Genomic DNA, 23,521 nt, shown 5'->3' with positions numbered 1-23,521 from the left:
GTATTAAAGAGATTAATTACAAAACAATTATTTATAATATGTTTTCTCTATAAGGCTTTAATTCCATTATTTATATTTATCAATTTTGAAAAGAGTTTTGCCAGTTAGTTTTATTACAATTAATAAAACTAACTGGCGACACTATTTTCAAAATGAATAAATATAAATAAAGGAATTTATTTTTTACATAATTGTTTTGTTATTATATAATATTTATTAATACATATTAAATTTCTACTCAAAAATGCCTTAAAATTTGTAACATTAACAATATAAATATAATCGCTATATAATTTAATTTTAAAAATAATAAAATGTAATTTCTTGAATATCATGTAACTGGCGTCACATACTTTAATAAAAAACAAAATCTGATATCAATATAACATGTACCATGAAGAACTCAGGAATAATGTAACTTGCATACAGTTAAAGAAATTTTGTTTTAGGTCATTAGCTCACGACATTACACGACATACAATTTTTATAATATTAGTATACATATATATAACTGATATTATCGTTTCAGAACAGATCTTAACTTTTTGTATTTGTTTTTACCAAGTATGTTTTTATTTAATCCATGTAAATAAATTAAACAATACTCTTGTATTATTAACAAAACGAAATATGAAAAACATATAATCGATTATCTTGCTTTAATATTCAGGTGCAATATTGACCCACACATACGCATTCACGTAGGTGATGTAAAATAAAACTTGTATGGATTTTTTTAAAAATAAATAGTTGATTTGATTTCATCATAAACTTCAAGCTAGATAACATTTTGAAAATGTCGATGTGACGCTTTCAATTCAATAGAAATTAATTGAAATTTAATTACGTATATGTCTAATATTCTAGCTAAATTCACCCCGTGGGGTCGGGCTTTGAATCGCGCCACAAGACCGACTTCAATTCCTTTGTGGCGAAAGTGCGACCGATTTACTACCGACCGGTATGCGGATGGAATTTTAGCCGAGAGCTAGTGTTCCGGCGATTCCGAGACCGGCTGCCGGACACCGTGTCACACGACACCGACAATTCGTTTAAATTTGTGGTAAGTGTTAATTACTTATATATAGTATTCGTTGCTGCGGCTTCGCGCGCTATTTAAGGGTTGATCGATAGCCAATGTCCTTCCTTGGGCTGTGAGCTTCCAAATTTCATGAAATTCGCTTTAGTGGTTTCACCGTGAAAACAGCAGACAGACAGACAGAGTTATTTTCGAATTTATTATATTAGTATTGTTGTCTACTACCAATTAAAGAACTCAATCCCCAACAACACAACAATAATAATTGCTTTTGATATATTTATTTTTATTACTTTACTTAACTTTGACAGAGTAAAAAGAAATGTCAGTTAAATTATTAAAAAAACACTTAAATTTTTATTGTATGTTTTAATCAATACTGTAATAATAATCATTATTATTTACATTATTTTTTAATAGTATCGATAACAATGATGGTAAACAAGAAGCTACTGACTGACTCTTCCGTTCATTATTCTGAATCATGTGATTTTAAGTGAGGCTTATGTAAGTGGAGGAAGCTCCTTATAGAACACATTTTTTCTGGACTAGCAAGGTGTTAACATTTAAGTTATGATATATTTTTATTATATTATAATTTAATATTAATTAATACAATATTACGATTACTACAGCCATTCTTATGTTTAAATATATTAAATATATTCATATAATCTTTTATTGTCATATAAACCTTAGATATTATATAAACCTTATATAGTAAAGTTATGAGGTAATAGAAATTATTCTTAAAATATTCTAAAGTAATTTGTTGAGTAACTATAAATAAATCTAACACAACCATATGCTACGCACAGACCATTGCGTAGATTAAAAAAAAGATTTGGCCAGACTTTGCTAACTATAACTCGCGCCAAAGTTTATGCGATGGAGTCGAGGTACCCACTACTTGAAATACTAATTACTATCATATAAACAAAACCATACCATATCATCTTCAGAAGACGGATGTGGGTGGGACTTAGTGGGCTGACTCGGTGCCTCCTTGATAGTGTAGGTTTTGTTGTCACTGGATTCCAATACCACGCGTGGTGGCTCACTCTCTAAACAACATATTATGCATTTATTATATAATATATTATTTACAATATCTTAATATAATACCTTACTAAGCTTAAGACTAAAAATTATTAAAAAAAAATAATCAAATTATACTTTATGTTGGCTTTTAAAAGCACTTTCGAATTGTAATTTTACAAAACTTATTAAGTGAAGCTATCACCGGTTCGGAATGTAGATCCGACCGAGAAGAATCGGCAAGAAACTTAGTAGTTACTATTACAACATTTAAAATACAAAGTTATGTTAGTATATTACATAATACATATATATAATACCCTTATATGTATGTATAATGTAGGATATATTGCATGGAACTTAGCAAATATTAGCACCACGTTTTTATATCATCTATATAATCTTATATTGAATAACGCAATCTTATAACATAAAAGTATACCTCCACAATTAAGCAAAGACAATCTTTATCGTACATAGAGAAATAAAATGATCCGTGATTACAAATCAACAACGATCTTTCGGAGAGAGAAGTAGCTCAGACATTAATAAAACTGCAACTCAGTTTTATGTCATATTTCATAGTAATATGTCGTATGGCATCACTTTAGGGTAACGCTACAGACATTGAATCAGTCTACATTTCACAAAAGAGAGCTGTCCGGTCTATCAATCTTGGAGCTAGAGACTCCCTTCGGGATGTTTGTAACAAAGTAGGAATGCTTAAAGTTGAGTCACAATATATTTACAACAATATTATTTATATTCTCACTAACGTCAATCACAATATGTTTTTTAACTGTCAGTAATTTAATTACATTAATATTGTAATTTGATTACACATTCGTTTTATACATAGACCACCACTCCCCCACGGTCCTTTACAGAACTTCAATAATAGATCAAATCAAATCAAATTTAATTATTCAATATAAAAGCATTACAAATACTTATTGTCAAACACAACATTACCAGCAGTTCGGAAAAGAAGGAAGAACCGGCGAAAGTCGAAAGCAGGTTTTTTGTCAATTTGTAAATATAACCAAATATTCAATATAAAAAAATATATACCCAGGAGGCGATTGTAGATTGTTAGAAGCAGTCAATATCTTGATTTCTTTAAATTGATGCCTCAATGATATTCACTGCTGATTTGATCCGAGGGTTTCGCCTGAAAGTGGTGAGTGTACACTCCGAATTCTTCTTTTTAAATTCTTATTGTATAATAAATATATAAACTGATAATTAATGGTTCGTATTTTATTTTTACAACTACTAAAATTAAGTAAGTTCGTGTTTTAATGTATCGGATTTAGTTTTTAGTTGCTGTTGTTGATAGTCGTTAGAAGTTCATGAAGTTTTTAACTTTTCGCGTTAAATACAAAAAACTTATACAGCAGTATTTAATATCATCATTCACTTGCAAAGATCCTGTATTTAGTGGTCATTAAGAATAGATATAACTTCTCCTTATTTCGGTCACGATGACAATTGTCTACGGAGACTACCCAACTACGCAAGACATTAAATTCACACACTATTATTACACTCCAAGGAATCGATAGGATATTCAATCCAGTAGGATCAGAAAGAGTTTAGATGCATGATATTCCGTGCTCATTGAGGGACGGCTATATGAAAATATCAAAATATCACACACCAGACAGTCAATGATGATTGCTTGACTGGTTAACCCAATTAATGTTATTACTCCAAAATGAGGTGTCAAATCAGGACATTGGATTTGAATTCTTGGAAGTTAGCTACTAAACAACTAATTATGAAGGACTTTACAACTTTAGAATTATCTTCTAATTTGTAAAATCGTATCAAATTTAAATAAGCCAAGATTGCCTAGCGGATAGAATGAGTGCATATTAACCGATGATCGTGGGTACAAAGCTACCACAAAATTTCCATGTGCTAAATTTGTGTTTACAATTCATTTCTGCTCAGCTGTGAAGAAAAACATCGTGAGGAAACCTGCATGTGTATAATTTTAATGAAATTATTCTAAAAGGAGCAAGCAATTCTAAAACGAAAACTGTGGTGGAATAAACTCCGAAATTTCTGCTCAAAAAGAGATGAGGCTTAGCCTTTTGTTTTTTTAGATACCCATACTAATTTTCAAAGACAATCAGGGATAAATAAAAAACGTTAAATTCTCATATTCCATGAGACTTGCTAATGTCTTCGCTATATTGTGTCCTTGAAAAAGCTATTAATCTGTATATATTTAGTCTCCCTCCCTCCCAATATAACCCTAATCCATTTAAAAACATAGATCCACTTTAATTTTACTTCTAAAGTTCCGATAACAACTTCGCCCACATTCAAAACGCGACGATACGCGAATCCATAATGAATACCATTTATTTTTTTAGATCTTGACCAAGATTTATGTGTCAATTCAAAGTCAAACTAGTTTATTTTAATGATGCTATTGTAATCAGCGATATATGACAAATGATTTGATAACAGTAAGCATAGTTAAGATACATCATATTAAAAGTTTTTCAAAAGATTTTTTAGCAAGTTCGAAACCTATGACAGGTTTTTTTTTCATTTCATTGTAAGCTGCAAGTCACTTATTTAAATTTGGCGCCAAAATAATGAAACCTCTTTTAAATGAAATTTTTAATATCAAATTGTATACACTAGTTTAGTTAGAAAGCTTACGTTCATTTTTTTTTCTTATGAGGCCGTAGTACCGCTCTCTAACCGATTAATAACTTTTCCCGCTCTCTAAACATAATTCTTTGTTAAATCGTAAAAATTTACTAATTTGCAATCAAGATCCTCTTTAATTTTCTGCACATCTACGGCTGGAGCTCTTTAAAATGAGACTATAACCGACTTTTTTATATGTAGCCATCGTCCCATAATCACTGGGACAAAAATCGACTTACGCTATTAATATATAAGAGTAACTACTCACCGGCTTTAGGGTTCAATATATCTGGTTTTCTTTCCAATTTGTCCGATGCTGGATATGCGATCAGATATCTTCTACCGTTCGCGTCCACTTGAACCACGCTCTGTGATGGTCGCTTACTGCTTGTCGTCGTTTCGTTCCGCCTGTTACAAGAATCAAGAATATTATTTTTTTAATTCGTCTGGCAACATTTTAATTTTAAATTAAATTCTATATGCATTTTTTTTAAATGAAATAGTCCTGACCAGTGTTGCCCACGGCGAATCTTAAGGGAGTCCAGCCACGTGCGGAAGATTTATTCACGCCCTATTCCCTCTCCTATTCACTCCCACTGTCATAATCTGACAGATCGGCAAATCCAACATTACCGGAAAGAGTTTACCTGTAGAACCTTTATGAGCTTCATGAGGCACGGGATTCCCAGACTCAGGGTTGCTAATTGTTGACTAGATGATCCAGTGGTTAGAACGTGTGCATCTTAACTGATGATTGCGGGTTCAAACCCAGGCAAGCACTACTGAATTTTCATGTACTTAATTTGTGTTTATAATTCATCTCGTGCTCGACGGTGAAGGAAAACGTCGTGAGGAAACCTGCATGTGTCTAATTTCAACGAAATTCTGCCACATGTGTATCCACCAACCCGCATTGGTGCAGCGTGGTGGAATATGCTCCAAAAAGGAAAGGAGGCCTTAGCCCAGCAGTGGGAAATTTACAGGCTGTTAATGCAATTGTTGACTGAGAGTTTTTCGTTAGTAAAAACTCAATGACTTTTTTATCGGCCTGGACTGTAGATCCAGGAACTCGGGATTTGGGGAATTATATCTAGCTACTAGACCAAAGAGACGATCAGATTTTTTTTCAAAATAAGTATAATGATCTATTCAATTAGATGATTACTTTGCTGTAGAACTAAGATTTTTTGTTCTCTACGCCTGTACTTACAATATTATAAACTTAATATATTGTGAGTCACCCGCTCATATGATATTCTACCGCCAGCAGCAATGTATGTATTGTTAAGTTTCGGTTTAAAAGTTTTGGTGAGTGAGCCAGTGTAAGTCCAGCCATAGAGGGCAGAAAACAGTTCTACAACAACATAATAAAAAAAGTATATTTCTAGTTTTACCATTTACCCGTATAGGGATGCACAAAGCTTACCACCAAGTAAACACTTAATTTAAGTAGGCTCTTACAAACACTTTAGAAGACGAAATTAAAATTTAGAATAACAGTTGGTTCCGAATGCAGATTCTATCTAGAAGAACGCGAAAGAAACTCATCAGTGAATCTTTTCCAACACTAAAATCACAGTACGTTAATTAAATAGAACTTTTATTATTTATTCTGTATGAAAATCAACATATGCTAACTATATGTTTTTAAATCATCTATATAAAATTTAGATACCGGTTAGTAACACTCATTGAAATATTTTTTTATAGATTTGTTAAGTATCTTTGCAATATCCGATGTGTCAAGAGTAAAAATGGCATTATTTACGTGATACTTCATTCAGATCAATGTATAGATCTATTGACTCACGCGGAACACAACTTCCCCCCCCTTCCCTCAAATTATCGGCGTTCATTAGTATGGGTGACACTCGCGCCTACAAATGTCTTAGTGTGCGTGAGTTGACTAATGTAAGAATCAACCGAGCAACAGAAATACAAATCTGATTATATTTGTTAATGCATCCCAATAATTCAATATACAATAATATAGAAACTTCTGTTGGCTGGTTAAATATTAAACACATGGAAAATAATTTTATAATCAGGGTTTGGGGATGTTATTTCCTATTTTTGTGTTGTTATGAGTTCGTTGAACGTCAAGTGCAGGTAACGAACTCGATTTCAAACAACTCAATAAATGAGAAGTACCGTTCCTCTCTGTGTATCGCTATATAAATGAAACCTATTTACTAGCTTAATATTACCAGTTTTATATAATAAATTATTATATCAACTCCAGTTTTTAAATATTATTTACCCAAAGAAACTTTACACGGGTAGCTGACACAAGACAACATATATATAAAAGTGATGTGTCGTGGGATACCCGGTAGGAATGAATTTGGAAAATATTTGTCGTAAATATAATGTTTAAAAAAAAAAAATTTTTTTTTTTTTTCATTGAAAACGACTAGCTCGAAGTCCGGCGAAGATCTGTTGATGTTCAGTAATAATATAAAATATAAAACGCCAAAATGTATTAAAGTCGAATTAAAAAGGCACGGGCAACTGTGAGCTGGTGGATGTTGCTAAATTAGAAAAAAAATTGCCTTCGCCATATATTACGTATTAAATAAAGACACAATAACATAAATTCACAACGTCTCAGAATATATAAATGACATGAAATTAAATTGTTATAAAAAATCCCGTTTGAATTAAAACTAAACTAACCAACAGAACGAAGAGTTATATAAATAAGGGTATAGGAAGAGTTAGAGAAAAAGAGGGAAATGTCTCCTGGAAGGTCCATAGCGCGTTTTTCTTACGTGACGTGATTTCTGCCAATTGACTCTACTGTAAAATTAACTAAATGAAAAAAAAGAGTTGAGATACCTGTTGACTTCCGGGCAGGAGACACAACATACATATATAATTGTATTTAACTAACATGACAGTATTTTTAGATGTTGAAAAAGAGTAACTACTGAGTTTCTTGCTGATTCTTCTCGGTAGAATCTACATTCCGAACCGGTGGTGGCTTTACTTTAAATAGTTTTTTAAATGATGATTCAAAAGTGCTTGTAAAAGCCTACTTGAATAAAGTATATTTTGATTTGATTTGAGAAATCAACGAACATTGGTGTTATTTAAATCAATATAAAAACTTTACAAATATAATGATTATACTTACTTATTGATTGTCAAACTATAAACTACTAATGACAATTTTATTTCGTTATTTATAAGGGTATAAGATAATCCCCTAATCTGACCCGTGAAAGTAATAATTAGTAGGAGCGGTAAGGCTTTGTGCAAGCCCTTCTGGGTATGTACTTACCACTCAAAAAATATTCTACCGCCAAACAGGAATACTCAGTATTGTTGTGTTCCAAGTAATTACCGCGCAGATTATTTATAAACATAAATTAAGTTCATGAAAATTCGAATCCTCAATCATCGGTTAGATTTACGTGGGCCGTGTCGGCTTAAATTTTCTTTGTTATATTTAAATGCTCTAATTATACGATTGGAACAAAGAGCAGACTTAATGCCTAAAGGTATTTACAAGCCAATCTTTAAGGTATACTCCTATATAATATATATATTCATCCATTACCTGAATACAAAAACTGGTAACTATAAATAAGTAGTAAAATATTCAAAAGTATATAAATATAGAATATTAATGTTTCAACTTAAAATATATTTTATTACGTACATAGAAATATTTGTTAAGAAATTTTATATATAGAATCTTATTTGATTATTATTAAATACTCATTAGTTTTTTTTTTTGATTAAACGTCAATTAAACGAATTTTCAAGTTTTGTAATAAATTTTCAAGTCTAGGTTTTAAAATTATTGAATGGGACAAGTAATTAAATGGGATTTGTGTTAAATATTCGGTAAGCAATAAAAATATCAAAGGTTATTTTGACAGCATAATATCAAGGTATTACTGGAAACTAGGTCTAGAGGGGGAAGGGGGGGATTCTTGATACTTATATGTCCTTGGGGTCAAGCTTGCTTCATACCAACTTTCATTAAACTTAGTTCAGTGGTTTAGGTTTGACACTGTAACAGACAGACAGATTTACTTTTGCATTAATAATATTAGTATAGACATATGTACATCATTATTATTTGGTCAGCGGAATTATACAATCCGTTGACTTACTAGTGGATCAACCGCGAAACTTCGCGTCAAAAGATTTTCTAGAAATTTCGAAACCTATGACTATAAGGTTTTATTTAGATTTTATTTTATGATGAAAATTATAAAACTTATTTAAATGAAAATTGTCCAATAGTATACATCAGTTAGGTTAGAATTGGATTTTGGCGAAATTTATTTATTTTAATTTCGTTTACGTTTTTAATTTTTTTTTTTCTTATACATGTAGTGTCCTCTAACCGCCCAGTAACTTTTTCTGCTCTCTAAAATTAATTATTTTTGTTGGCTGGCTTACGCTATTAATATATAAGATTTATCTATTTTACGTTTGATTTTTATTTAATGAACAAAATCATATATTTTGATTACCCGCTGATTGCTAACTAAAATTAAATTTTCTGTGAAATACAATTTTGAGTGTGCCCAATATTATATTACTTGTTGATCAAAAAAGGTACTTTTGCTACTCAAAACATCATCCCGTAGCTTACTGGGCTAAAGATGACGTGTAAAATAAAAGCAAAATTTTCAAAATAAAGCAATTTGAGTATATCGTATTTTCATCACGGTGGCGCGGCGAGTCGCTGACCGCGACGAAACGATGCGGCGTTTGAAAAAAATGAATATTCTGAACTAAAAGTCTGGTCATTTTTGTCAATAATTTTATATCTATACTGATAACTGCGAAAGTAGCTCTGTCTGTCTGTTTGTTTCTCTTTCACGGTCAAACTGCTGAACCGATTGATGAAACTCCAAGGAATCTTTCTTAGGCTACTTTTTATGCCTTATATCTGACGAACAGCCCCTTAAACGCGAGTGAAGACGCGGTTGACAACTAGTATCGTATATGTGCCGCTTATTCCTAAAAATAATAAGTATAAATTTGGTTTATTTTTTTCTTATACAATTATTGCTACCTTTTGACGTATTTTGTGTAATCCTTATTATTTGATTGTGTAGTATTCATCTCTAAGGACAGACGGAAAGATGACAGAAGAAGACAGAAGGAAGGTGGAATTTGACTGCCTCATTGGTCTAGTGGCTAGATATAAAGCCATACATGTCGAGGTTCTAATTTCAAACCCCAAAGTCAATAAAAATAGTGGGTTGTCTATCTAAAAGTGCTTATTAGCCCCGAGTTTCGAAGTTGGAAGCGTGTTCCGTACCTCGAAAAGTAAGTAAAGCCGTTGGTCCTTTGTCTGAGTTCTTTCTTTCCGGTCGTGTCGAATACGCCGTCCCATCCGATTTTGAGAGATTGCCTACCGTGACCGAAATCGATCAGAAATCATCAAAGGTGAAAAAATACGGAGCTGCCTAATATTTAATAAATAAACTACAATGGTTTATTGTTACTTATTTATAAAGATACACAAATTAAAACCTTTTTTGTGATAGAATACCAACCAATTACGTACGATAATACGGAAAAGTAAAAAGTCGTTAAAGCAAAATGGTGTTTCTGATTGTCCTTACAAATTTTTCTTTGAAGTAATGAAAAATCTTAGATCTATAGGTAGACTTTAAAAAAGTATTGGTATTTAAAAAAATAGATTTCATTTTTTAAATTTGGACTTACTTTCGTAGAACCAACACCAAGATGACAGCACTAACAGTAAGAACAACAGCTGCGCCAGCTATTGCAGCTGCAGCAGGAATTTTTGACATCGCTCGTGTTGTGTCTTCTGTTGAAAGAGACAAACGTTACTTAAAAATACAAACTGATTCGATACTGGACGCCACATTTGATTTGTCATTGAGTTTTGCAGAGTTGCAAATGCCACCTGATGGTAAGCAAAATTGCCATTGACATCGACACACCCCTTACATCGTCAAGGAGCCATCGACCTTGGAAACTAAGATGTAGGACATCACAACATGTAATTACACTGAATATACACTGTATATACTCATATACAGACAGCTCCAGACCTTATTCTATAAAAGAGAGGAGGGTCTTTGCCGATTTTACTTTAAAAGGAAAAAAAAAACCAATAAACGCTTAAATAAGTTTTATATGAACTTTTAAGACCGTATATATTTTATTTATATTAAATGGAATAATATTGTAATAGTAATTTCAGATTACTTTAATATTTAGCTAAAGTTTTATAATTTTTATTGTAGCTATTAAAAATAACAAAATAATATTAATTCAGATAAAATCTTAGATTAAGATACAGTTAAAGAAACTGTCGCTTTTCAAAGTCAAGTATGTATCTGTAATGATCCAAAGCCAAAGTTGACTAAAGCCTATTTGAAGATAAAGCTTGGATCTTATTTCGCCGTGCTGATCCAACGCTAGTTTGTACATAACAAATTGGAACACAACCAAATTAAACCTAGACGTGACTTAAAATAAAACATTAAAGTTTTAATATGCATTTTGAAATCTGAAATTAATCTGACGCAAGCCAACGAAGTTACAAAGTGAATCCAATACTTATATTAAAATATACTGTAGCTTATCTATAAGTAGAACTAATTCAGTCCCGCAAGTACCTTCCCAGGCAGCAATAACCAAGCATACGTTATACGTCCACTCCCACGGGATACGGAAACAGGATTACTATTACACGATACAACATATTGCTGTATTGTTGAGTTGCAAATTGCAAACGAAATGGGATTACGCGAAACGTTAACGGATTAGTTTTTATTAGATTAAAATTTAGATTTTTGAATGGCGGAATTGAGAGAATCATATTTATAGGAAACCTTTTTGGGTGTTGGCTGAAATGGGGGAATATGAAATATGTACGTTATGCAACTTTGACTCCTATGGTACATGAGCAAAATTTAGATATTAGTGTATAATTCCATACTAATCTAAATCTTTCATTCTATTTATGATCAGATACTTGACATTTTAGTTTAAATATGATTTATCTAGGATATATTTGTGATATTAACAGAGAGGAAAATCTTCAAATGAAGGTCCTTGATCAACTCCAATGAAAAGTGCAAAAATGGTATCCGAATATGGAATCTATAAATTATCTTTTAGTGTTTCTGTTATTATTCTGGCTAAATAATCCTTTAACTGAAACGGTTTAAGAATAACTGACGAATGTAGTCTATATATATTGGCTGTGATAATTTTAATGGTCAATTTAATTAACAAAATTAATAAATAAAAATTGTAACTAAGTGCTCAACTACTAATTGCATTCTTAAAACAGCAATATCAATATACTTATAAAACTGTAAAAAATTATCAAGTATAATTAGTCGAGTAATAGTACAACTCTTAGTCTTGGAGATCAGCTTACCGATATGTTTCGCAGCGTCTTTATAAACGAGATCTCGAATGAGAACTGGATCGGAGACACCCTTGCTATTCCTGGCGCTGACTGTCAGCATTTCGTCTTCAGATAAGGCTTCAAGCTCCGACCAGCTCACGTTTAGCCATACTGTGTGGAAATCTGAAATAATTCGTTTCAATCACATATCTTCGAATATCTTTGCCATGGTTTCATGTTGTTAAGACAATTCTAATTTATAATTTTTTTTTAATACAAAGAAAAGTAACAATGCCCCAAATTAATGAAGGATTTAGTATTATATATAATTACTACAATATTCCTATTTGACCCTCCTTTTAAGCGTATTACTAGTGTTAGGAATGGGGACGACAATAGCACAAGGGGTCAGGATCGATCCTGCGAAGTTTTACATCGTTAGGCGGCCCGTAAACCATTACGCTGTTAACGCTTAAATTACTGTTATTATTTTTTATTTTAAAGACGTCGTAGTTCGTGGGTTTCGACGAAAACCACAAATTACATTTAGAACAATCCGAAGGATATGGATTATTCATAAATAAACGCCGAACACCGAATAGCTCTACCTAGAATTGCTCCAGCATTGGTTATATTTGGATACAAAACTAATCCATACTACAAAAAACAATGGTATGGTTCATATTATAGTATTAATCGTGATCAGAGTGATGTTACAACTTGTAGCCATTACCATAAAAGCGGTGCTGTAATCAGCAACTGGGCCATTCAGTCAAAATAATACATTATCAAAATGAATAATTTGCCGAAAAATTGTGATGCCATGGAAAATTTATCTGGAACACGTTCGAATTTTAAGTCATGTTTGGGACAACACTATAAGAATATTAACCATACTGATCCATGTGATGCATCTTTATTATTTATTAACATAAAAAAGTCTTAAGTAAGATCAGTGCTATTAAGCAGCAGTCTCCCAGAAATAAATTATCAGCCTTTTTAGTCTCAAGCTTACCTGAATACGGAGCTTTGATGTTCCAATAGCTACGAGACATGAATCTTAACCGCTGATACTGTTTCTGAGTTCAAACCCGGGGCAGTACTAATGAATTAATCAGCATTATTAGAATTTATAATTAATCTCGTGCTCGGCGATGAAGGGACACATCGTGAGGAAACTTGTACGTGATCGATTAGAATCTACGACTTGTATCCACTGAGCCGCATTAGAAAAGTATAGTGAAGTTAGTTCCAAACCCTCTCCTCAAAAGGAGGCTTTTGCCCAGCAGTGGGACGTTAACAGGCTGTTACTTCTTTTACATTACTAACCCGATTTCCCAGCAGTAGTATTCACGAGAATTTTGCTCGTGTCGCCAACAATTTCCAGCACAAAATGCTGGCTGAGTCCACCATCGTAGCCAGCTAAACACCGCACAGTTAGGAAGGTTTCGTCTTTCGTCACGGTCCTCTTCGCTGTGCAGTTTCTTGGCGGGGACGGACGAGCTGAAAGATTAAATATTTTAATATCTCTTAGTATAATGTTTCTAGTTTCTTGTTAGGTCTTTTCAGAATCTATATTTAAAGCCAGTGGCAGTGTTGCATTTACAGTCCATAAAACTATATTATACTTTACTAGCTACTCGTCCCGGCATCACACGGATACAATAAGGATCTATATATCATTTTTATATTAAAGAACTAACATGAAAAAAAAGAAAAAAAATCCGGCTAGGAAAGTTGAAATTCTCGGATTTATTTTACTACTAATTTTGTTTATTGATGGAAACCGCATTGAAATCCGTTGCGTAGTTTAAAAGATCTAAGCTTCGAATCTAAGCTATATCATATAGAGATTCAAGTACAATTTAACAAGAACATCGTCATTTTACACGATCATATTAAACCTTATATCACCATTGGTTCGTGAATGGACCAAAAGTTTATTTATAATATTTATTTCAAATAAAAATTTACATAAAAGTAAAGAAATAGGCTCATTCAAATGCAAATTTCTTTATTCAATACAGAGCACTTACTTATTGATAGTCAAAGTAGAAACAACTACTGAAAGAAGTTGAATCGCTTTTGTATCCAGTTTTAAAAAGTTGCCCGACTTTACTGAAAACTTTTTAATAAATTAGAAAATAAGCCCGGGACCAATCTCTATTAGAAACTTAAGCCATACACGAAGTAATATCATATAAGATGTTATTTATTGTGATTACTATGTTGCCCCATGGGTCATTAGATTTTTTCACATTACATCACATTTACAGCCTGTAAATTTCCCACTGCTGGGCGAAGGCCTGCTCTCCCTTTGAGGAGAAGTTTATTCCATCGCGCTGCTCACATGCGGGTTGGTGGCACACACATGTGGCAAAATTTCGTCGAAACTAGACACATGCTATTCACCGCCGATCATGAGATGAATTATAAACACAAATTAAGTACATGAAAATTCAGTGGTGCTTTCCTGGGTTTGAACCCGAAATCATCGGTTAACCCCTGAGGAGGCGCGCCCTGAAAATATACACGATGAGGCGCGCGCGAGCAAAATGCTCACATTACTTCAAATTATATTTTTTAATTAACTATTGATAAATCTTATACATTTAATAACATCAAAATAAATAAAAGACATGTAGTTTACTATATAAAGAGTTTAATTATCATTATATAACAAAGTCTTATGCTTAAACAAAAATTGTTAATCAACTTTGGCCTAAACTTTTTATTCTTCCATGTCATGTTGAGTAATGTTACTATCGTAACATGTATGGCACATAAACATAACGTGTTCAGTGCAGAGTAATTTTTTGCACAAAGTACAGGCTTTTTAGAGCGTCTGTTTTTTCTCCTGGGACATATTTCGCAAAAACCGCTCGTTCTAGCCCCAATGTCGGCATTGGGTAGTGGTACAAATCTTTTCATTATAAAATTCAGATCTGATGACATATTTTGCATACAAATTCTTCGTGAAATAGGTGGCTTTACTAACTCAAGAGCCACATTTTTTAGAAATATACGTCTAGGAATTAGGTTATCTGTATTTGCTTTATATATTATTTGCGCATTGATCCCAGCTATATTCAAAATTGAAAAAAAATAATCGCATTGGCCACCTAGCAGTGATTCTTGCAACGGAATAGTCTTCTTTCTTTTGATATACAACGTCCACACCGCCTTTTGTAGAATTGTAAAATGTCACCATTTCTGGTTTAGCTTCAATACCAGTCTCTTGATCGATATTGTCGTCATCATGAAGTGAAGATAACATAAGGATAAATTTTTTTGTTTTCTTTTTTGGTACATAAGACGCGATGACATTATTTTCACTGAATCCAAAAATAGTACTGCGCATTGGCCTGTCCTTAGTTGATAGGAATAGCGGAGGAATCTCTTTTTTGTTTTTCCTAAGTGTACCTACTGCTGTTGTTCTGTAGGTATTTTTCAAACTCGTCGAAGAGTGGCACTGAGCTGAAATAATTATCCATGGTAATATTTCTTCCCGTATTCAATATCGGTGTAGCTATTCTTTTAACTACTTCTGAAGCTGTATTACTCAAATCATGAGGTCCTGTTGGTTGTTTACCGGCATATATTTCTAAATTGCATGAATATAAGGTTTTCGCATCTCCAGTTCATCTGAGGACTGTTCAGTATCGTCGTCGTGGAGGCCTTCTATTACTGGACCGTCACTTTCAGCATCATCAGCACGATTCACGCCTATATCCTCAAGATCTAATGGCTCTTCTTCCTCCGATTCAAGGTCTTCTAGCCAACTAAGAATTTGAGCCTCCCGTTGATCATTCATCTTGACTTTTTATACTAAAAACAATTGACAGATATATTAACAATATTTTTACTGGGATAAATTACATAAATATGCATAAAAAACAAAATACACGTTAAAATAAATTTTATTACTAACAAAAAAATACTTACGTGGATAGGCGCGCGATGAGCGAAATGCCGCGCTGCACGATGCGATGCACACAAACACCTTGCTGCGCGGACGCTGCGGCACTGAGTGGCGCGCGACTAGCGTCAGCGGAGAGGGGATGGAATGTTGGGAAGGTACTGAGAAGCTCGTAGTGCTTGAGGGTTTCTAACATAGATAATAATCGCAATAATATTTTGCGTGAGCAAAATGCTCATAGCGCGCCTTCTCACGGGTTGAGATGCACACGTTCTAGCCACTAGACCATCTCGGCTCTATTCGTTTTTTTAGTATGGAAAATTTTCAATACATTCATGATATCTAAAACAATGACTCTTGTAAATGAGAAATCAATATAATTGGAAACATTTTTAGTGTTGGAACTGGTGATGTTATGGTGATGATTTTAAGTGTAATTTTATTTAATTACGCACCATATATTTTGAGTAAAACATCCTAATAAGTAGATAATGTTCTTTGACGTAATACTTTAATTTATAAATGAACAAAGCAAAAATGTCTGAATAAATGTAGTGCTCAGCTTAGAGTTCGAATTCGATTAAGTATAAGTTTTAATAATATTTTATAATCTGTCGAATTTGAATGTCGTGGTGATACGCACTTGTCAGATTAAGTAAGAAATAAATAAATAATTAGACAATTACAAACAAGGCTTACACTATGTATTGTATGTTTTAATTAATTCTGTAATAATAATAATTTAATCTTAGTTATTTTTGAATTGTATTGATAACATTGATATTAAATAAGAGGGTACTTTGACTTTTCTGTTCAATATTGTGAGTCATGTGATTTGTAGTGAGGCTTATATAAGTGATGGAAGCTCGGTATAGAACACTTTACTTTACGTTTAATTATCACTTGACCCTGGACCAGCAAGCTGCTGCTAACATTTAAGGTACGATATAATTTTGTGATATAATATAATTGTTATTGCTTGTTAAATTATTGATGAATATATGAATTGTGTTTTTGCAATTATCAATATAAAAAGTTAGTTAAGGTAATTGGGTTTTATTCTAATTATTAATTGAAAAAAAATCTAACACACTCAACATAATGTTATATTCTACGGTCAAGTAGCAATACTTTGAGATGTTTTGTTCCGGTTCGAAGGGTGAGTGAGCCAGTTTAACTACACGAGGGATTAACAACTTAGTTCCCAAAGTTGATGGCGCATTGGCGATGTAATCAATGGTTAATATTTCTCACAGCGTAAATGTACATGGGGAGTGGTCAAAGTCAAAATATACTTTATTCGAGTAGGCTTTTACACTTTTGAATCGTCATTTAACAAACTATATCAATTGAAGCTACCACCGGTTCGGAATGTAGATTATACCGAGAGGAACCGGCAAGAAGCTTAGTAGTTATACACCATAACATATTAACAACATATAACATTTATATAAAAATTTAATATTTTAGTTGAATACAAATATAATGAAATAGGTGCTACTGAAATACTTGCCATCAAATCATTTGCGCGTCCGTTTATTTTTTATTTTAAAATTATTAGAATATCTATAGTATTATGTTATTAAGGTATTTAATTATTTATTTTTTATTATTTTTAAGTGTTTATAATAAAAAAAAATCTATTTATTTATAGGAATCGCTTTAGGAATTAGATGTATAAACAAACTAGTTTCCTCTCGCGGCTCTCCCCACCATTAAGGAGATTGTGTCAAACTATAATCTATCTCTGTACTAAAATTCATTCAGTTCCGTTCAGCCTACCCTTCCAAACGTTCGCATTAATAATATTACTAAGGCGATGCTACATATATATGCCAACAGAAATATAATTTTTTGTTTAACAATTTGATTATCCAATTTATTATTGGTAACAACGTAATTTTAACAATTAATAAACCCGCTGATTTTAGTTTTCGTGGATTCTTCTCAGGTCATGTTATTTATTTTTTCCGAACCGGTGGTAGTGTTTAATTTGATAATCAATATGCTTCTATAAGAGCCGAGATGGCCCAGTGGTTAGAACGCGTGCATCTTAACCGATGATTTCGGGTTCAAACCCAGGTAAGCGCCACTGAATTTCATGTGCTTAATTTATGTTTATAATTCATCTCGTGCTCGGCGGTGAAGGAAAACATCGTGAGGAAACCTTAAGAGGAGGCCTTAGCTCAGCAGTGGAAAATTTACAGGCTGTTAATGTTAATGTATGCTTCTATTTTGAATTAAAAAAAAAAAAATTAAATATGGAATATATTTGATCGACTATTTGAACCTACAAGTATTATTTCTAGCATGAATGCGTAACAAACATCCAGCCATTCAATGTTCTGCGTGTATATGATTGTGCTATGATTAGTATGATGAGGCGGTTATTTTTCATATGAAACGTTAGGTATTTTATTGTACGTGACACAATTTGGTTTAAACGATTGAAATTTTTATTAAAACGAACCGAAACCGTTTTTAAAACACTGGCCGGTCAGGCCATTAAAAATAAAACTAATAAAAGATGGCCGTAACTGGACTTTTTAGAACGCGCGTTTTGAATTTTTCACCTTTGTGTATAGTTTAAATGTAACTTTTTTAGAGTTTTAGTTTTGAACCTTTTTTTTTTCAAACTCTTTATGCCAAAAAATTGTTGTATGAAATATATTTTCGGAATTCCTCTAATTTTATAAATATTAGCTCTTTTAAAAAAAAAAAATTTGCGCGTTTAAAATAATCAGTCAATATCTTTTTTTATGATATTTAGTTTCCGTACGCTTCACCAGCGAGTAAGGGTATGGGGGAAGGGCAGGTTCTACTGGCATCTGTTACCCTTTTCTGTACCAGAAAACGTATATGCAAAATTTCATAATTTTATTATCGTTTGAGTATTTTTTCGTGAAAGCATCAAGAACAAACTAATTTTCGTATTTATAATATTAAAAATAAAAATAAAAATATACTTTGTTCAAGTAGTTTACAAGCACTTTTGATTCGTCATTTTACAAAACAATATTAAGTAAAGCTACTACCGGTTTGGTATGTAGATTCTACCGAGTACAACCGGCAAGAAACTCAGTAGTTACAGTTATGTTAGTTAAACATTATTATTTAAGATAGGGTCGAGAAGCTGACAGTCGTGGAGTAATATTCGCAAATCTTAGTGAAACTCAGCGCCAATATCATATGACATCATATCATAACATCAAATGACAGATGAAGATATACAATTCTCTTTTTTTTTACTCCTAACTCTCACTTCCACGTGTTTTTTTTTTTACACTTTACTTTAAAACATTTTGTCGTTTTAAATTTTATTTTATTACTGAACATCGGCAGATCTTCGCTGGACTGGACTAGTCGTCTTCTCTGAAGACGTGATATTATATTTCTTATACGGTACTACGAGTATGTATGAAATAAAAATTACGTAATATTGAATTCCCTATATCTTAAAACAATTGAAAGCCAGGACACGGGGTTAAAAATAAATGTAAGTGTTTAAGTATGGAGTGAGTTTTCTAGTTACCCACTTCGTATTGGGGTACGATTTTGTAACGAAACTTTGATCGTATTTTAGAATGTACGCGGATAGTGAATAAGGCAACCCGCACACTATGCCACAGTACTCTCAACTGTGTAATTAATTTTATTTAACGCATAGAATATTGGCTCGCGACCAACTTAAGTATGCGGATATTTTATAGCCAAATAATACGGCTTATAAGCTTAATTAATATTTATTGCCAACCCCAACTGCACTGGCTTCGGCATTTAAAACAAAAAATATATATTTGTGGATTTTTAGTGTGAAATGTTTTTCATATCAAATTTATGTCTTGGTATGCTAATAACCAAGCACATAAAACTTGGTAGAGCTAAGTGCCAGCCCGTCTGAGTAACAACACACTCATCATGAAGCGCCGAGCAAAAATACTCAGCATTGTTGTGTTAAGGTTTAATGGGGGTGTCAAGGGGCGTCACATATTAGTTCCCAAGTTTGGTGGCGCATTGTAGATGCAGTTGCCGAAGAAAGACCACAGTGGCGTGCATTTGGAGAGGCCTATGTCCAGCAGTGGACGAATGCGAGCTGATGTGTGTATGTGTTGTAGATGTAAGCGAGATTTAAGTCTATAAGCGAAGGTGGAACTTACCATTGGTCTTTTTGATTCTACCTACCTGTTTTAAATTTATTTATTTATTTATTTGACAACATCAACAGGTAGTACAACAAGAATACACAATAAACCAAAATTTTTACAGGTGTTCTAAAATTACTTGAAAATTGAAATATAAATCGACATTATAAAAAATTAATTGATAAAATAAAATAAATGTAAAACTATGGGCGGTTATAAGTTATAAACGCAAGAGAAAAGCCGAAGACAATGTTTGTGATGGAATGTCGTATAACGGAGTGAGTGCAGATTAGACTAGAGAAAGAGACGAATCCGAGGATATGACACAAACAATAAGACAAGATCAAACCGATGTTGATAATTTGTTTTGAAATATTGTTACACATTTATATCAATACTTTAAATAAATTACAATACAAATAAATATACTTAATTTATTCAACCCAAAATTGTTCATATAAAGCTTGTAACAGTAATTTTAATTACTTCATAGAATGAAAACAAGCAAAACATGACCTTGAAACGTAATAACCGTTTATTATGTTAATATATCTGCGATGGTCCAACATATAGAAGCACAAATTATCTCTAGGACCGCTAACTTTACACGTGCATAATTTGTATGAACACTTTATTTTCCGAAGATGTGCCTGATGAACAAACACACATATGTCTGTATAGTCTTATTATTTAAATATAGCTACGTATTTAACGAAACAGTTACAAGTTTTCTTGTTTGTTTGTTCTTGTCGGTTCTTCTCGGATCTAAATTCTTTTTTTTATGCTATAGGTGGCAAACGCAGGATGCTCAGATTGGAAAGTGACTACCACCGCTCATGGACATCTGCAACACCGGGAGACTTGCAGGTGCGTTGCCGGCCATTGAGAAATGAGTACACTCTTTTCTTGAAGGCACAAACCCATTCTGGTCTAGTGTCTACGAAAATGACGATTCAAAAGCTCGTGCCTGACTTTAGTATGATTTGACAGTGATTTTGATTTTTAACCCACACTGGAACCGCAAAAAGGGAACGCTTATGCATACGCCCAACAGTGAAGCTTTTATTGGCTATTAATATTTCTCTGTAGACTATCGCGTTTCGTATGATCGGCCTTATTTCAAATTGTAGTCTCAACATTAAGTTCGGATATCGGTGAATGTTTTAATTAAGTTTAAAATTATTAATTTACACACTGAGTTTGACAGCCCGCCAGCTATCTGACTTCCGGAGATATCTTTTGATTAGAGCTAGTTAGGTAACTTCGTCGCTGAGTAATTTAATAAGATTTCACTTACTTAATATAATTAATTCAGTATCGTTTTAATATCAACTTGAAATGATAAAATTTATATATTGTCACAGATGTTAGATGATTTAAATTTTCGTAGAAAATTCGAAACTTAATTCTTGGATATATTTGATGTGCAATGTATGTACTAGTATCGTCATATCCGTCACGGCGTCGAACTCCATAAGTATCTCTTATGCCGACTCATGGTGCGTGATTTTATAACTACAAATAGTATAAAACAAAATCGCTTTTGTTTCCGTCTGTATCTTCGCTATTTCTCCTAAGCCGTTCCAACTTTGATGCGGTTTTCACTAATAGAAAGAGCGATAAATGAGAAAAAATTATTTATATAATATTTGTCGATATATTGTACAAAATGGCTGATAGCGTTTTACTCCAAAAATACTTTCATTAGATTAAATGAATAATAACAACGAAAAAAATCATTCGATCTGAAACGGACGGTCTACCTTACAGTTACCACATATACTACCTTATACCTATACCTATACATACTACCTTGGCAGTTAAAACTACCCATATTTAAATCTACAAGTCCCTGAGACATTTCGCCCTCTGTGTCAGCTACGATTCAAACCAATTTTTATTGCAATCATAATTCTCATTTGTGACTTACTTATATAAGCCAATAAATAAATAAACGTTATAAAATAAAGATATATACTTGATATTTTCTTGCTAAGCGGAATGTACATTTTATTTAATAATAAATGGCACCCGTACGGAAGGTGGGGCGGGTCCCTAGAACTAAATGTATATAACAATACCATATATGATGTGATATGATATTATTTTTATATTAAGAAATATATAGATAAGGTAAGATAAACATAGACGATATTTCGCTTCGTTTGATATTAACTATATACGTTTGATTTAAAATACTCATACCTAAATAGTAATTAATAATAATTCGACTCTTTAATATTTTTGCGTATATTCTTCTGGAGACGATCGGAATGACTATATAAAAATAAAAAATAATCTTTATTAATAAAATGCACTCGTGAGAAACCGGGTTAGGTCACTAGTATTATATACTTTTATATGATAAAACTTAAATAGTGGATATTTGGTCTGGTGATGTTTTTTAATGTTTTTATAAGACACCAATGATCGGAAATTTAACTGAAAAATTAGTAAAACAGAATACAGAGGCGGACTAATCGCGGAATTAGTACATATTTGACGACCTCCGTGGTCGAGTAGTGTGTACACCGGTTTTCATGGGTACGCCACTCCGAGGTCCCGGGTTCGATTCCCGGCCGAGTCGATGTAGAAAAAATTCATTAGTTTTCTATGTTGTCTTGGGTCTGGGTGTTTGTGGTACCGTCGTTACTTCTGATTTCCATAACACAAGTGCTTTAGCTACTTAAATTGGGATCAGAGTAATGTATGTGATGTTGTCCAATATTTATTTATTTATTTATTATATACCCACAGAATAATGCAATTTATTCACGAAATCGTCGATAGAATATTTTCGAAATGTGAACGTTTCGCAAGTAACTGTTACGTCAATAGTTTACAACTATCTAACTAACTCTGGTATCTAAGAAAGCTTAGACGTAGTTACTAGACGAGTCTAGTGTGGTAGTTGGCGTTCGAGAAAAACTAATGAGGATAAGACTTGACGGTGACTCGTTTGACAGCAAACGTTTTCCAGGCTGCGTCGTAAAAAATTCAAGTTTTATTTAAGAAAAATTTAGTGTGAAAAATTTAATAATAATCATTAACACAATTTTATTTTTGACAGTAATTTACTTAAATAACACAAGAATTACGATCATTATACTAAAGGCCCCTGTCCTTTAAGTCCTTTTATGTACATAAAATGAGGGAAAGGTACCAAAAAATTTAGACTTTGTATCGAATATGTACAAGGGAGTGAGTGAGGTTATCTATCATTTTATAGTTATTATAATAAGCTAGATAATAGTTACAATTACAATAATACCCATAAACATAACATAACATAATCAGCCTGTAAATTTCCCACTGCTGGGCTAAGGCCTCCTCTCCCGTTGAGGAGAAGGTAT

At 32.6% G+C, this 23,521-nt stretch overlaps 1 protein-coding gene across 1 annotated transcript in view; it reads right to left on the bottom strand.

The window, feature by feature from the left end:
• LOC113403826 (hemicentin-2-like) overlaps positions 1 to 23,521 on the bottom strand; it is a 169,280-nt gene that overhangs the window by 1,424 nt on the left and 144,335 nt on the right. The window contains exons 13-17 of the mRNA XM_026644442.2: positions 13,437 to 13,610; positions 12,138 to 12,290; positions 10,445 to 10,550; positions 5,016 to 5,155; positions 1,988 to 2,103 (exon numbers count right to left, since the gene is read on the bottom strand). Coding sequence (XP_026500227.1) covers positions 1,988 to 2,103; positions 5,016 to 5,155; positions 10,445 to 10,550; positions 12,138 to 12,290; positions 13,437 to 13,610 — 689 coding nt within the window. The remainder of the gene's footprint in view (positions 1 to 1,987; positions 2,104 to 5,015; positions 5,156 to 10,444; positions 10,551 to 12,137; positions 12,291 to 13,436; positions 13,611 to 23,521) is intronic.

This window comes from Vanessa tameamea, chromosome 20 (genome assembly GCF_037043105.1).
Source record: "Vanessa tameamea isolate UH-Manoa-2023 chromosome 20, ilVanTame1 primary haplotype, whole genome shotgun sequence".
Lineage (NCBI taxonomy): Eukaryota > Metazoa > Arthropoda > Insecta > Lepidoptera > Nymphalidae > Vanessa > Vanessa tameamea.
Note: the sequence above shows the minus strand (reverse complement) of the source record. Positions and strands in the feature narration are given on the sequence as shown.